Source organism: Cololabis saira, chromosome 8 (genome assembly GCF_033807715.1).
Source record: "Cololabis saira isolate AMF1-May2022 chromosome 8, fColSai1.1, whole genome shotgun sequence".
NCBI classification, from domain to species: Eukaryota; Metazoa; Chordata; class Actinopteri; order Beloniformes; family Belonidae; genus Cololabis; species Cololabis saira.
Genome location: NC_084594.1, coordinates 7,216,543 through 7,231,254, shown reverse-complemented (window position 1 = coordinate 7,231,254; position 14,712 = coordinate 7,216,543). Strand labels below are relative to the sequence as shown.

The window sequence follows — 14,712 nt, the reverse complement described above, 5'->3', positions numbered from 1 at the left end:
GACATTTTTGTTTTTTTTAATTGCATTACAGAAAATAAAGAACTTTATCACAATATTCAAATTTTCTGACAGTCCTGTGTACATAAGCAAACAAAGAAGAATGTACACATGCATGAGATGAAATGACAACCTAAATTGGTTTTGTCGGTTTCATCTTTTCACTTTGTTTTCAGAGCTATTATTATTATTACCATTATTATTACCATTATTATTTTGTGTAGCTTCATGATACTTCATTTGTTCTTTTTGTATATTCTATTCTATTAAAAGGTGGACAAGATAAGCTTTATGCTTCATGCCCAGACTTTTTCAGTCAAAATAATCACAATGTTGACCAGGGAAAAACCTGTGGATGTTTGTTATCTTGTTTGTTGATTTTTATGCTTGTGATTGAACGTAATAAATATGAACTTACTAAAGGCTTCGCCATCGAGGGCCCGTCCCAGGCCAAGATCGAGTGCGAGGACCGAAACGACGGGTCGTGCGACGTCCGCTACTGGCCCACGGAGCCCGGCGAGTACGCCATCCGCGTGACCTGCGACGAAGAGGACATCGAGTTCAGCCCCTTCATGGCCCAGATCGTTGCCGACGACAACAGCAGCCACCCGGAGAAGGTGGGCGCCCGGGCCCTCCGGACCTTTCCAGACGCGACTCGGGGTAGTTCTGTGTTTCACGTCTGGTTCTGTGGCTGCAGGTCAGCGCGTCCGGGCCGGGCCTGGAGAAGAGCGGCTGCCTGGTCAACCAACCCGCCGAGTTCACCGTCAGCGCCGAGGCTGCTGGGAAAGGACCCCTGAAAGTCTCTGTGCAGGTAAGAGGCAGTTTTAAAGCTTCTCTGCATCCTTTTCCAGTTAGTTTATATTGTTTGGATGCTGCAAAAACATATTAAACACTGGACACGTTTATTACCGTTGATTTCTGCAGCTTGCAGGAAATGTTCTCCCCGTGTTTGGTTCAGTTACCAATAAAGTTGCTTTTGTCAATGAAAATTATGACTAAATATCATCATCAACGAACCTTTATCACCTGAGGAAAACGAGACGCAACGAAAAAGCTGGTCATGTGACGATAAAGATAATTAAATATATAATGCAATATCGTAGAGGAATAAAAATGAGACTAAAATGTAGATTACGAAATAAAAACTCTGCTAAAATGTGTCTTCATCTTCGTTGACCAGAACGAGACGAAATGTTCTAGCAAAGATCCTTAATGTCCATGTTTTCAGTAGTTTCTCTGGTTTAATGTCCATGTTTTCAGTAGTTTCTCTGGTTTAATGTCCATGTTTTTAGTAGTTTCTCTGGTTTAATGTCCATGTTTTCAGTAGTTTCCTCTGGTTTAATGTCCATGTTTTCAGTAGTTTCTCTGGTTTAATGTCCATGTTTTCAGTAGTTTCTCTGGTTTAATGTCCATGTTTTCAGTAGTTTCTCTGGTTTAGTTCTGCTGGGTGACGTTAGTCCTCAATCCCAGTCGCTGCAGCAGGAATCAGATCCAGAAGATGCAGCTGCAGAGTTAGAGGCTGATGCCGTTAACGCAGAGCTCTAGGTTCACATCCATTAAAAACAAAGTTACATAGAGAAACGCAGGGATCTTTTCTGGGGTTGGAGAAGAAGATGAGAACATCTTTGGATACACTTTCCTACATAGACGTGGAAAAGAAAACCCAATGTGTCGACAAAAAAGAAAAAGATGGGGAGACTAAAGCTAAAATTGAAACGGACTGACAAAAACACTAGTTACCAAGTGGTTACTTCACCAAACAAGGAAAACCTGCAAATGTCCTCCTAAAACAAGTCAAACATTCCTTTGCAGCTTCCAGCTTGTGCAGCTTTGACCTCACAGGGTTCCTGTGTTTGTGTTTGTCAGGATGCACAAGGACTTCCTGTGGAAGCGAAGGTGAGGAGCAAAGGCGACGGGCTGTACCAGTGCAGCTACCAACCCACCTCCCCCCTCAAGCACACGGTGATCGTCTCCTGGGGGGGGGTCGGCATCCCCGACAGCCCCTTCAGGGTAAGAAACAGCAGCAGCCGCCTCGGGGGAACCGGGACGAGCCCAGATCCGACCGTCGGGTCGGGAGCTCTTTAAAACGGGAAGCATCAAAGTTGTCGATGCATATCTGAGGAAGGTTTCAATAAGTTGGAGGTGAAGAGATCAAAAGAACTGAAACCTCTTATCTCCTCGTGTACCGGGGAGAGGTTCACACACGACAAACTGGATTAGTCTGAGCATGCTCAGTGGAAAAGTTAGGACACATTTAGGAAGTTGATGTGAATCCCAGGAAGCAGGTTTTCCCAGCAGAAGCATCTTTACCTGCGAGTGATTTATGAAGCCGATCGGCTCCGGAGCCAGAGACTGACTAATGCGTGCTCTCGCTAATCGGTCCGATCCAGAACAGGTGTGGGGCGAGTAAATACAGGAAGGGAACATAACAAATGAGCTAATCATTCATGCGTTTGTTTGAATGGGAAAAAAAACTTTTGTTCTTATCCTAATTTATTATGACATCACTGATTTAAAATATCCATCCAAGTAAAACACAACTTAAGAAACAACTTTCAGGTCATTCAGGGTCGACTTTGACCCCTTAACTCAGCTCAGTATCAATACGTTATCATCTTCTTTTAATCTACTATCAATAGTTTTCTTCTTTCTTCTGCATCTCCTGAATCAGTTTATCAGCTGTCGTCTTTGACGTTTTTATAGTTTCATGCTCAAGTCAAACAGGTCTGATGGGTTTGTATCTGAGCATGTTTGTGCAGCGTTTCAGACATTTAAAGTGTCGCTGACAGAAGTTTGCCGTGAGCGAATTAGTTAATTTGTTTATAAGAATGAAAACCATTGAATTTGGTTGCATTCTGAGGTTTTTAAAGGTTTTTCTGCATGAAGGTGTGATGAACTCAAACGCTGCGTGTGTTTGCAAAGATCTGCAGAACAAGTCTTCACTCGTTTAAAGCAGTTCCAGTTTATTTGGCTTAGAGAGACTTTAAAAGCAGGTCCAGACTTCGTCTTGCTTTGACTCGTCGATTGATGGAGGCGAGTCACACCCAGCTGCCGCCGCAGTGACATCTTCATCACAAGTTGGAGAAATGAGAACTGTAATCTGCAGGCGTGTTCACTAAATCTGTCTGCTGCTTGATCCTCAGGGTTTTTCAGGCTTTTAGTCTGGAAGACTTTATTTTTAAGACCTTTATTTTTTTTCAAACCAGCAGATGACGGATCAGTTTGTGTTCCAGAGACTAATTTCTGTTTTTTATTTATCAATCTCATCTTGGGTAGCGAGATATTACTTAACAAGCCTTTATAATCACTTTAATCAATCATGTGGTGTTTGAGGTGATTATAAATTATGTTGCATTTTCCTTTTTTGGGGGGGTTTCTCATTTAGTTCCTATATTTTGCAGTTTAATCCCAATTATGAGATTTTATATTCAATGTATAGGAATAATGTCTTATTTCATAAAATACTTAATTATAATTTGAACTGATGGCAATAAAGCCCCTTTTTCAAGCAAAAATTCTCACTAAATCTGATGTAACACCGTGTCACCATTGAACTAGAACCAAGCTGAAATGCAGCTGGATCAATGACATGTAATCAATAAAGGAATAAATATAAAAAACTCAATCTTTATTTATCGAACACAGTTTAAAACTGAGGTTGACCAAAGTGCTGTACAGTTAAAAACTGCTGAATAAAAGGCATATATTACAAAAGATAAAATATGATGGGTACAAAATACAAGAATACAATGAAATAAGAAATAAGAGTTAAATGATTAAAAATTAATACGTTTGAAAATAAAATAAAAATGGAAAGTATCACCATGTAATTTTTATTGGCAAAATAAAAGTAGAGGTAAAATAAAACAGTGGGTCCAGTATTGAGCCTTGTGGTGATCCGCATTTGTGTTAAATCTCTGTAATAAGACCTCAGAGGTGATTTTTCATGATGTTTTTCTCTCATTTCCTTGTAGGTGAATGTGGGTAAAGGCAGCCACCCCAACATGGTGAAGGTGTTCGGTCCTGGGGTGGAGAGAACCGGACTCAAGGCCAATGAGCCCACGCACTTCACCGTGGATTGTACCGGAGCGGGCGACGGTAACACAACTACACACCTTAAAGTTAAACAGCAGGTCTCGTAGACACATAGACGTCTGTGCAGACGGAGAGTCTCCGTCTCACACCTTCCGCTGGCATGTGCAGACGGTGAGCTCAAGGCAGAAACATCCAGCACTCTGACCCTCCTGAACTCTGCAACGTGCACTTAAACCGCCACCGAGACGCCTTTCTCTCCATCAGTTACCTAAATAAGATTTAAAGTACTTTGTGCTTTTCTGGCATCTGTTGCTTTCTGCTGTTGGTTTAGTTTTGGTGAACTAGAAAACGATGTTGTCAAAAAATCGCATTTGAAGAAGTAAATCTGCTGTTTCTGCCGTTTTCATTACATTTTGTTATTGAATCGAAAAAATACTGCAATCAATTTATTGAAAACTGAAATGTAATGTATATTAAAATAATATAATAGGGGTGTAACGGTACACAAAAATGACAGTTCGGTTCATTTTCGGTACAGTAAAGGGAAAAAAAACAGCTTTTCGTTTAATTTTCAACTTTTGGAAACTACGGTATTTTTTTTTAAATGAAAATTAAACATAAAAAAAACTAAATAGAATAGTACTTAAATCAAGTCAACCAAGACCTCCAATCAATGAAATATTCTCAAATTAAACAAAATATAAAACGCGTGTTTAAAACCTGCGTTCTCAACAGCTGAGTGGTCGCAGATCCGCCGCTATAAAAAATAGTCAAGTAAATGTAGTTTTGGTGAACGGGAAAATGCTGTTCTCTAAGTTGATAGGACGCATCTGAAGAAGTAAATCTGCTGTTTTCATTACATTTTGACAAGAGATTTTCCATCTAAAAAAGCAAAATAATACTGCAATCAATGGATTTGGGTGGAGTTCATAATTTTTTTATTACTTCTTCGAGCATGACACATTTGCTGTTTATAAATTCTCATCTACTTGTTTACAATGGTACATTTTTTTTTTGTGCTTTTGTTCGAAATGAAAGATAATCAATTTATTGAACACTGAATAACTTCAAAGTGACACTGACAGGTTTAGTGTTGTTGCTCTGTTTGGTTTAAAGCTAGAAGATGTCTTTTTATGCTGAATACAAAATAAATATAATTAATAGTCAGACCAGCAGATGACAGATCAGTTTGTTCCAGAGACTAATTTTTGTTTTTTATTTATCAATCATCTTGGGTAGCAAGATATTAACATCTTTATAATCACTTTAATGAATCATGTGGTGTGTGAGGTGGTTATAATTTATATTGCAATTTCCTTTTCTTTGGGGTTTTTCTGTTTTTAGTGATCTATATTTCGCTGTTTAATCCCAATGATGAGATTTTATATTTAAGTTATGGAAAAAAAGGGTCTTATTTAAATAAAATACTTAGCGGTAATTGTATCTTGAACTAGTGACTAGTGGACAGTTGTTGCCAGATCCTCTTCGTCATGTTAAACTCTCAGGGCTTTATATCGCTTTATATCGAGTTTCTTGTATTCAGAATAAATAAAAAAAAAAAAAAAGACGTCAGTCTCCTCAAGGAGAAACAGAAACTGCGGTCTCTGACCTGTTTTCGTTGGTTCAGGCGACGTGAGCGTTGGCATCAAGTGTGACGCCAACATGATCAGCGACACTGAGGCCGACGTCGACTTCGACATCATCCCCAACGCCAACGACACGTTCACCGTCAAGTACGTCCCGCCCGCCGCCGGCAGGCTCATCGTCAAAGTCCTGTTCACCAACAAGGTACGACACACACACACACACACACGTCTGCTCCGCCGGTCCGGCTGCAGCAGCGACGTAACACCGCTGCACTTGTCCCCCCAGGAAGTGCCGCAAAGCCCCTTCACAGTAAAGGTCAGCCCGTCCCACGACGCAGGGAAGGTGAAGGCGGAGGGTCCGGGCCTGGCCCGCTCCGGTGAGTCCCGTCTCAGGGGGGTTTGGGTTCAATCACAGAGCAGGTAGATAATCTCTCTCCGTTGCAGGCGTGGAGAGCGGCACGCCGACCCACTTCACGGTTCTGACCAAAGGAGCCGGCAAAGCCCCGCTGGACGTCACCTTCTCGGCCGCCGTCAGGGACTTCGACATCATCGACAACTACGACTATTCTCAGACCGTCAAGTACACGCCGGCACAGGAGGTACGGCGTCCGTTTACCTGCACGTGAATGAGGCGTTGCAGGTCTGAACCCGCGGTTCTCAACCTTTACGGGTCCTGGACCCCCCCCATAGTTACGGCCCAACAACTGAAGGCCCTATTGTATCTGTAGGAATTGTCGTTCTCGTTTTTATTATTTTTCTCGTTTTTCTTACGACGAAATGAGGGCCTTTTTGCCCCCTAAACGTGCCCCAAAAGTCACCAAATTTTGCACGCAAGCCAGGCCTGGTGCAAAAAATGTGATATTTAATGGTTTGCATTAATGGGTGTGGCCTAATGGCTCAACAGCGCCCCCTATAAAACTTTGTGCCTCAAGCCCCGCAATACGGTTTGACGTACATGCACGAAAATCGGTACACACCTGTATCATGTCGCAACTTAAGGAAAAGTCTGTTGGCGCCATGGCCGAAATCGAACAGGAAGTCGGCCATTTTGAATTAATTGTGTAATTTTGCCGCAATTTATGCCATTTCTTCGGCCGCTTCTTCGCCCGATCCGTAACGTGCACCCAGGTGTGTTATACATCAAAATGTGCGTATTGATCCTGCGACGATGCACCTTACTTTTCTCAGTCAAAAGTGTTACCGTGGCAATGCTAGACGCCAAAAAGTGCCCCCACCCTTCATCTGATTGGTCCATATTTGATTGTTCCTACTTTCTGGCATAACTTTTGAATGGTTTGACATACAGAGTCGTGGGTGATGTCATCTGTTTTGAGTCCTTGACATTTATTGATGAAAAGTGCACGCGTGAGGGCCCGTTCATCGCTGCTTGCAGCTTTAATTTTTATTTATTTTTTTGCAGGAAAAAAGTTACAACCATATGAAATTCTTTCCCCTTGCAATTACACCACGGACCAGTAGGGGTCCGCGGCCCCCCTGTTGATAAACTCAAGTGCAAGTAAAGCCACTAAACGGGCCTCTCTGCAGGGCGAGATGACCATCGTGGTGACGTTCGGAGGAGATCCCATCTCCAAGAGCCCCTTCACGGTTGGAGTTGCCGCCCCGCTGGACATCAGCAAGGTTTCCGTGGACAATCTGGACGGAAGTAGGGAGTCGTTCCAGCTCTGAGCGTCTCTAGTGTGATGAAGATCATTGTAAGCAGCTACTGATTTTAATGATTCAAACAGGAGTGGAGGTCGACCAGGAGCAGCAGTTCATGGTGGACACCAAGGGAGCAGGAGGTCAAGGTCGCCTGGAGGTGGCGGTGGTGAGTGATGCAATGTTTTTTTTAAATTTTAACTTGTGGATCAACACGAGCACCAGGGCTCTAAATTAACTTTTTCAATCACCAGCCAATGTGGCTGGTAAGTTTCTGAAGTTACCAGCCAACCAGAATTTCCACTAGCCAATTTTCTTCCCGTGCAAAAGACAGATTATGAGAGCCAATTAATTATTTTGATCATTTTATTAACAAAAGCTTTAAATTACTCTTACAGTGAAGTACGGAATGTATATCCAATTAAAATGAAACTGAAATACGTACAAAAATTATCCTAACATTTAAATATTCATGGATCTAATTTTACACATTTTTTGTACATAAAAATAAACAAACATTAACACTTTTCTTTTTAGCTAGAAATTTGACAATTTATTTTGACGTGACCCTTAATATACAATAATGTTTTACAACTCTCTAAACATGTTTTAGTGCAGATAATACACAAAATTACACACTTATGTACAGAGAGACTAATTATGAGGGGGATACTGTATGTAAAGGTTAAACATTGTCTGAACTCACTTCGGACTCGGAGGCCCCATCTAAATCAGTCCCAACCATTGCCACATCTTGTTTGTGTTTGTATTTGTCGGGGTTTATCTAAAGTCTTTCCAACCCGAGAGTGATCTACGCACACACTCGCGCGGCAGCCAATACTGACGCGTTCCCATAGAAACCGCTTCCCGCGACATTGCTTACTCTTTTATCACCGGCTAAGACGGCAAGTGAGTTTTTATTAATACACGCCAAAATGAATTTTCATCTGCAGTTGGCAAGTGTTAATTTAGAGCCCTGACGGGCACGTGATTTCAGCTTCATGGGAGGAGACGTAGAGGGAATGAAATGTTCACATTTTCAAAAACGGAGAGACACCTTTTCAACAACTACAGACCAATTTCCTTACTGTCTCAATTCTCAAAAATATGGGGTAACACCTATAAAACAAATACAAACCCTATTTTCTTATTACAGAAAACGACTTTAAGGATGATTATGAACCAACAAATAATCTCTATTAAATATAATACTAAAATTCCATGACATAGTAGAGCAGAAAACTGTTTTATTTGCCTTTTAAAGAACAGCAGAAACTGCATTCAGGATTTGTTCCAAATAAAAACCCGCTATGACCTGAGGGGGAAACTCATGTTTGACACGACGACAGTAAGAACAAATATTAAAAAGAGATGTACATCAATTAAGGCTAGAGAAATATGGAATAGTTGTGACAACGACCTAAAAATGTGCAATTCTATCTACAAGTTCAAGAAAATGTTTAAAGAAAATATTGTAAATAAATATAAAACATTATCACTATGAAGTATATTATCACAAACATTCTAGATCAGGGGTGTCAAATGTGCGGCCCGAGAGAGGTTTTCATGCGGCCCGCGAGAAGTTTCCAACGCAAAAAAACGAAATGTTAATTTACTAAAAAGGAAGGCATAAATAATTGCCATGAATCGCAGCATATCCGATAATATATTTCTTCTACAAATCCATCGTTATTCCACAAAGAGAGCAGTTTTCGACATTTTTTTAGTTTTCTAGAATGCATTTGCCGATTTTATTTCTTTGTAGACGGTCGTTTATTTTTATTAACTGACTACTATTATATATTTTCGTAGGAAAAATATCACTGCTAAAAAAGATGATAGAAGATATTTATTCGGAGAATTTCAGTTTTGAATACGAGGATAGTGACAAAATAAACTTTTTCGGCACACTGGCGTAAATATCCACGCCAATTTTTAAAAATAAATACACTTAATTGTACTGGAAAAATCTCTAAATCACATAGAAACACTCTCGGATGTAATAAGAAAGATTTTGCTTTTAATTAAATTTCCTATAAAAAAGTGAAATATAAAAAAAAACATACTTGTTTCTGTTTATGTCTGTAAAATGATATTAAAAGTATCTTACATAATTTGAAAAAAAAACGAGAAATTTCAAGAAAAGATCCTGAAGAAATATATTTTACATAATTAGTGTAAACAAAGTGCATATTTCCTTTAAAATTAACTAAACTGATATTGGATTAGATAACAATAGCAAAAAAAAAAGAATTTGAAAAAAACATTTTCGCACCTTTTTTGTTATTTTGAGCGTGCGGCCCACGAGAAAAAAATTGGTCAAATCCGGCCCGCCAAGCAAAATGAGTTTGACACCCCTGTTCTAAAATGTGAAACGTCAATTTTATTTTCTTATTTTTTTTGTCTTCTTTATGCATTGTTTGTTTTCACGGATTATTGCTAATGTTTCAGATTTAAGTTGATCACAAGATAAAAAGAGTAGGCACTATAAACTACGGCTCCAACCTTTTCAGCAAAAGCAATGTTTATTTAACTTTTTTCATTTTTTGTTTTGTATAAATGGCTTAACTTGTACAAGGTTTAAGACCGAAATAAAGACCATTCATTCATTAATTCCTGGTCGTCTGTGTCCAGATGAGTCCGGGCCAGCAGGCGATCCCCTGCAAGGTGGAGCCTCAGCCCGGCAAAGCCGACGTCCACCTGGTCCGATACACCCCGACGGAGGAGGGCGTGCACGCCGTGAGCGTTTCCTACGACGGACACCCGGTCCCTGGGAGCCCCTTCCCCGTGGAGGCCAGTCTGCCTCCGGACCCCAGCAAGGCAAGACCAGCACGTGCTCCTAGTTTTTGTCCATTAAACACCAGGAAAACCAAAGTCTGTTGTAGGGCTGGGCGATATATCGAGATTTTAATATATATCGATATATTTTCAAACGCGATATGGTACGAGACGATATTGTTTATATCGATTTAAAAAAAAAAAAAAAAAAAAAAAAAAAAAATATGTATATATATATATATTTTTTTTTTTTATGATTTTGATATAGCTTATTTTGTGACAAATTGACTTGAATGATTTATTTGAGATTTGCACAAATGTTTTGTTATTTGCACAACTGTCAACCTCAGTGGAAAAGTCTGCCTGTTACTGTCTACATTGTATTAATTGCACAGTGTATTTTAATTTAATTGTTATGCAGGAAAGGGATATTTGTTTTATTTTATTCAAGAAGCATTTTTATTCTATATATATATGCAGGCAGTTTATTTCATTTGTTTTATACATTTTGATATTGTGCAGACCTCTGTTAATATAGGTACAGTACCTGTGTGACATTTGGCATTTTTATTTGTTTTTTTTAAGGGTTTGCCTCAGAAAAAAATGAAGCTAACAGAGATGCTATGCTATAATGCTATGGGGGAAACCCCAATTATGGCACAGAAAAAATATCGATATATATCAAGTATCGCCATTCAGCTAGAAAATATCGATATGACTTTTGGTCCATATCGCCCAGCCCTAGTCTGTTGTTTCTAAACTGGTTCTGGTTGCAGGTGAAGGCGTTCGGCCCCGGCCTGAAAGGCGGTTTGGTGGGGAACCCGGCAGAGTTCACCATCGACACGAAAGGCGCCGGCACCGGCGGCCTGGGCCTGACGGTGGAGGGGCCGACGGAGGCCAAGATCGAGTGTTCGGACAACGGTGACGGCACCTGCTCGGTGTCGTACCTGCCCAGCGAGCCCGGCGACTACCTGGTCAACATCCTCTTCGAGAACGTCCACATCCCCGGGTCTCCTTTCAGAGCCGACGTCCAGATGCCCTTCGACCCCTCCAAGGTGGTGGCCTCCGGGCCGGGCCTGAAGAGAGCAAAGGTGAGGCTGCTGGGCGTTGAGGGGGAGCCGGAGACTCTGATGTCCACATTTTGTTTTGTTTGTTTATTTAAAAAGGATCCCCATTAGTCTTCACCATGGGAAGACTATTCTTCCTGGGGTCCACACATAGACATACAAAGATTACAATAATACCAAAAAGGGTGAAAAGCATTCACTAGAATTCCTGAAATTTGAAACAAAAATAAAAGATTAAGTAACCAACCAAAACTATCCACATCTTAAGTAACAATATTTGCTACTATCACCAGATCTGTTTCCACTTTTGAGCAAAATAGTTTGCAACGACTTTATAATTTATAATATACCCATACCTCTATTTATAGAAGTATAAATATACTACATATCATAATATACTCATCCATTATAATATACTCATACTACTATACTATACACTCATCGCCTACAGTGATTTAGAATATATTTACTATTGAATTTATAATATAATAATAATAATAATAATTCATTTTATTTAACGGCGCCTTTCATGTCACCCAAGGTCACCTTACAGAATAAAAACAAACAATACAATACAGGAAATATAATAGTAATACAGTAGAAATTATAATACATACACACAAACACAATACATACAAATAGACAATCAAGGAGCAACAGTACAGATAACAGTATGGTGGGAGGTAGTGTGTGGTGACCGGTCAAAGTGAATGGGCAAGTTTAAACAGGTGAGTCTTGAGTTGTGTTTTGAATGTGGTGATGGAGTCTATTTGTCTTATGTATGGGGGGAGGGAGTTCCAGAGTCTGGGTGCCGTACAACTGAAAGCTCGGGCACCCATGCTGCTAAGGTGTGAGGTGGGAGTGGAAAGAAGTCCAGCAGAGGTTGAGCGGAGGGTACGGGAGGGGGTGTATTCTTTCAGTAGGTCACAGAGGTAGGTGGGGGCTAGGTTGTGAAGGGCTTTGTGGGTGAGGAGGAGGTTTTTATAAATGATACGGTATTGGACTGGGAGCCAGTGGAGTTGGATAAGAACGGGGGTGATGTGGTCAGATGACTTGATGCGGGTGATGATCCGGGCGGCCGAGTTCTGAATGAGTTGTAGTTTGTTGGTGAGTTTGGTTGGGAGGCCAGTGAGGAGAGCATTACAGTAATCGATACGGGATGTGACGAATGAGTGGACCAGAATTTCGGTGCTGGATTGGGACAGTGCTGGACGAAGTCTGGAGATGTTGCGGAGGTGGAAGAATGCAGTCCGGGTGATGTTGTGGATGTGAGGTGCAAATGAGAGTGTATTGTCCAGAATGACGCCGAGGCTCTTGACGTGGGGGGAAAAGGGTACCGGGAAGCCGTCGATGATGATGGGAGGGGCGGGAGAGGGTTGTGACTTGGTGAGGGTGGATTTGGAGCCGATGAGAAGAGCCTCAGTTTTAGTGCCGTTGAGTTTGAGGAAGTTATTGCTCATCCAGGTATTTATGTCGTGTAGGCAGGTGGTGAGGGAAGCGGGAGGAATGGCAGCGGTGGGGTTGGAGGAGATATATATCTGTGTGTCATCGGCGTAAGTGTGAAAATGGATCCCATGGTGCCGGAGAATTGAACCTAGGGGTAGGAGGTAGATGGTGAAGAGAAGTGGACCCAATACTGACCCCTGGGGGACACCCATTGTGACACCCGTGCACCTGGATTTATGGTTCTGTAGTTGGACAAACTGTTGACGGTCAGTGAGGTAAGATGAAAGCCAGGAGAGTGCAACACCAGTGATCCCAATGCCAGCCAGGCGGTCCAGGAGTATTGGGTGAGAAATGGTGTCGAAAGCTGCGCTGAGGTCCAGGAGGATGAGGATGGTGAGTAGGCCCGAGTCAGCTGCACGGAGGAGGTCGTTGGTGATTTTAACCAGGGCTGTTTCAGTGCTGTGATTGGGGCGGAAACCGGATTGGAAGGGTTCGTGGAGGTTATTTGAGTTTAGGTGGGACTGTAATTGTGCTGCTACCACCTTTTCCAGAGTTTTGGAGATGAAGGGAAGGTTGGAGATGGGCCTGTAGTGATTGAGGTCAGATGGGTCTGCACCTGGTTTTTTTAGGGTGGGTGTGATGGCAGCTAGTTTCAGGATTGGGGGAACGGTTCCAGTGGTGAGGGAAGAATTAATTATTTTGGTAATCATGGGGGAAATGGATGGCAGACATGCTTTGACAAGCAGGGTGGGGAGGGGATCAAGCTGACAGGTGGTGGTTTTGGCTTTACGAATGAGTTCTGAGATGGTGTGTTCTGATACCGGAGTGAAATTGGTGAGAGGACTGGAGAGGGGTTGGTTGGTGGTGGTTATCCAGGGTGGGTCATTTGTGGAAGAGCGTGTTGAGGCCAGTTGATGGTGAATGATGTTGATTTTGGAGCTGAAGAAGTCCAGGAAGGCGGTGCACTGGTCAGTGGAGATGTCTGGAGGGAGGGTTTTTGGAGGCTGAAGTAAGCGGTTGACGGTTGAAAAAAGGACTCTATTGTTTCCTGTGGCAGAAGTAATGAGGTTGGAGTAATATGATGATTTGGCGGTATTAAGTGCATTTTTGTAGAGCTGAAGGTGATCGGAGTACATTTGGATGTGCACAGTGAGTCCGGTCCTTTTGTAGAGTCGCTCCAGTTGACGGCCTGTGGATTTGAGCTGGTGGAGGTCAGGGGTGAACCAGGGGGCAGAGTGGGTAAATGAAACTGAGCGGGTTTTCAGTGGAGCCAGGGCAGTGAGAGAGGAGGAGAGACAGTTATTGTAGGGTTGTACCAGATCGGCAGGGGAGGGGGATGAGGGGGGATTGGGGAAGGAGCTGATAAGGGTAGAGAGATCTGTGGGGTTGATGTGTTTGATGTTTCTGAAGGAGATGATCCGTTGTTCTTTGACTTTGTGCAAATGGGTGTGGATGTCATAAAGTATGGCTTTGTGGTCCGAGATGGGGAAGTCCATGATAGTGAGGTTGGCGGGAATTATGTCTGTGCAGCAGATTAAATCGAGAATGTGACCTTTGTTATGTGTTGGTAGGTTGACGTGTTGTGTGATACCAAGGCAGTTCAGAAGTGATGTGAAGTCGTTTGCCAGGGTGCAGGATGGGTCGTCAATATGAATGTTGAAATCGCCATGGAGGATAACAGTGGGGGACATTGTGCATACAGATGTTAACAGTGATGAGAATTCAGTAAGGAAAACAGCGGAGGGTTTTGGTGGTCTGTAGATGGTAATGATGATGATGGGTTTGGGTCCAGAGAGTTTTACAGCTAGGCATTCAAAGGAGGAGTGTTGGGGGACAGTGAGAGCAGTGACTTTTATGTTTTTACGGTAGATGAGAGCCAGGCCCCCCCCCCTCCCAGTGGCGCGGGGTTTACTAAAAAAGGAAAAGCCAGGTGGGGTGGTTGCATTTAACTGAGTGAAATCATTCGGCTGTTGCCATGTCTCTGTGAGGCAGAAAATGTCCAGAGTTTTGTCGGTGATGAGATCAGAGATGAGAAGGGCCTTATTGGTTAGTGATCGGATATTGAGAAGACAGAGTTTGAGACAGGTGAGTGGTATATATGCAGCTGCTTTGGGCAGGGTAGAGAGTACACTGTGATCGACAGGATT

General features: G+C 42.1%; 1 protein-coding gene across 2 annotated transcripts in view; it reads left to right on the top strand.

Annotated features, from left to right (window-relative positions):
* LOC133448268 (filamin-B-like) overlaps nucleotides 1-14,712 on the top strand; it is a 75,236-nt gene that overhangs the window by 34,024 nt on the left and 26,500 nt on the right. For both annotated transcript variants that reach the window (XM_061726640.1, XM_061726639.1), the window contains exons 13-23: nucleotides 421-614; nucleotides 695-808; nucleotides 1,864-2,007; nucleotides 3,972-4,095; nucleotides 5,660-5,820; nucleotides 5,905-5,995; nucleotides 6,063-6,217; nucleotides 7,164-7,281; nucleotides 7,364-7,443; nucleotides 9,909-10,094; nucleotides 10,829-11,143. In XM_061726640.1, coding sequence (XP_061582624.1) covers nucleotides 421-614; nucleotides 695-808; nucleotides 1,864-2,007; nucleotides 3,972-4,095; nucleotides 5,660-5,820; nucleotides 5,905-5,995; nucleotides 6,063-6,217; nucleotides 7,164-7,281; nucleotides 7,364-7,443; nucleotides 9,909-10,094; nucleotides 10,829-11,143 — 1,682 coding nt within the window. The remainder of the gene's footprint in view (nucleotides 1-420; nucleotides 615-694; nucleotides 809-1,863; nucleotides 2,008-3,971; nucleotides 4,096-5,659; nucleotides 5,821-5,904; nucleotides 5,996-6,062; nucleotides 6,218-7,163; nucleotides 7,282-7,363; nucleotides 7,444-9,908; nucleotides 10,095-10,828; nucleotides 11,144-14,712) is intronic.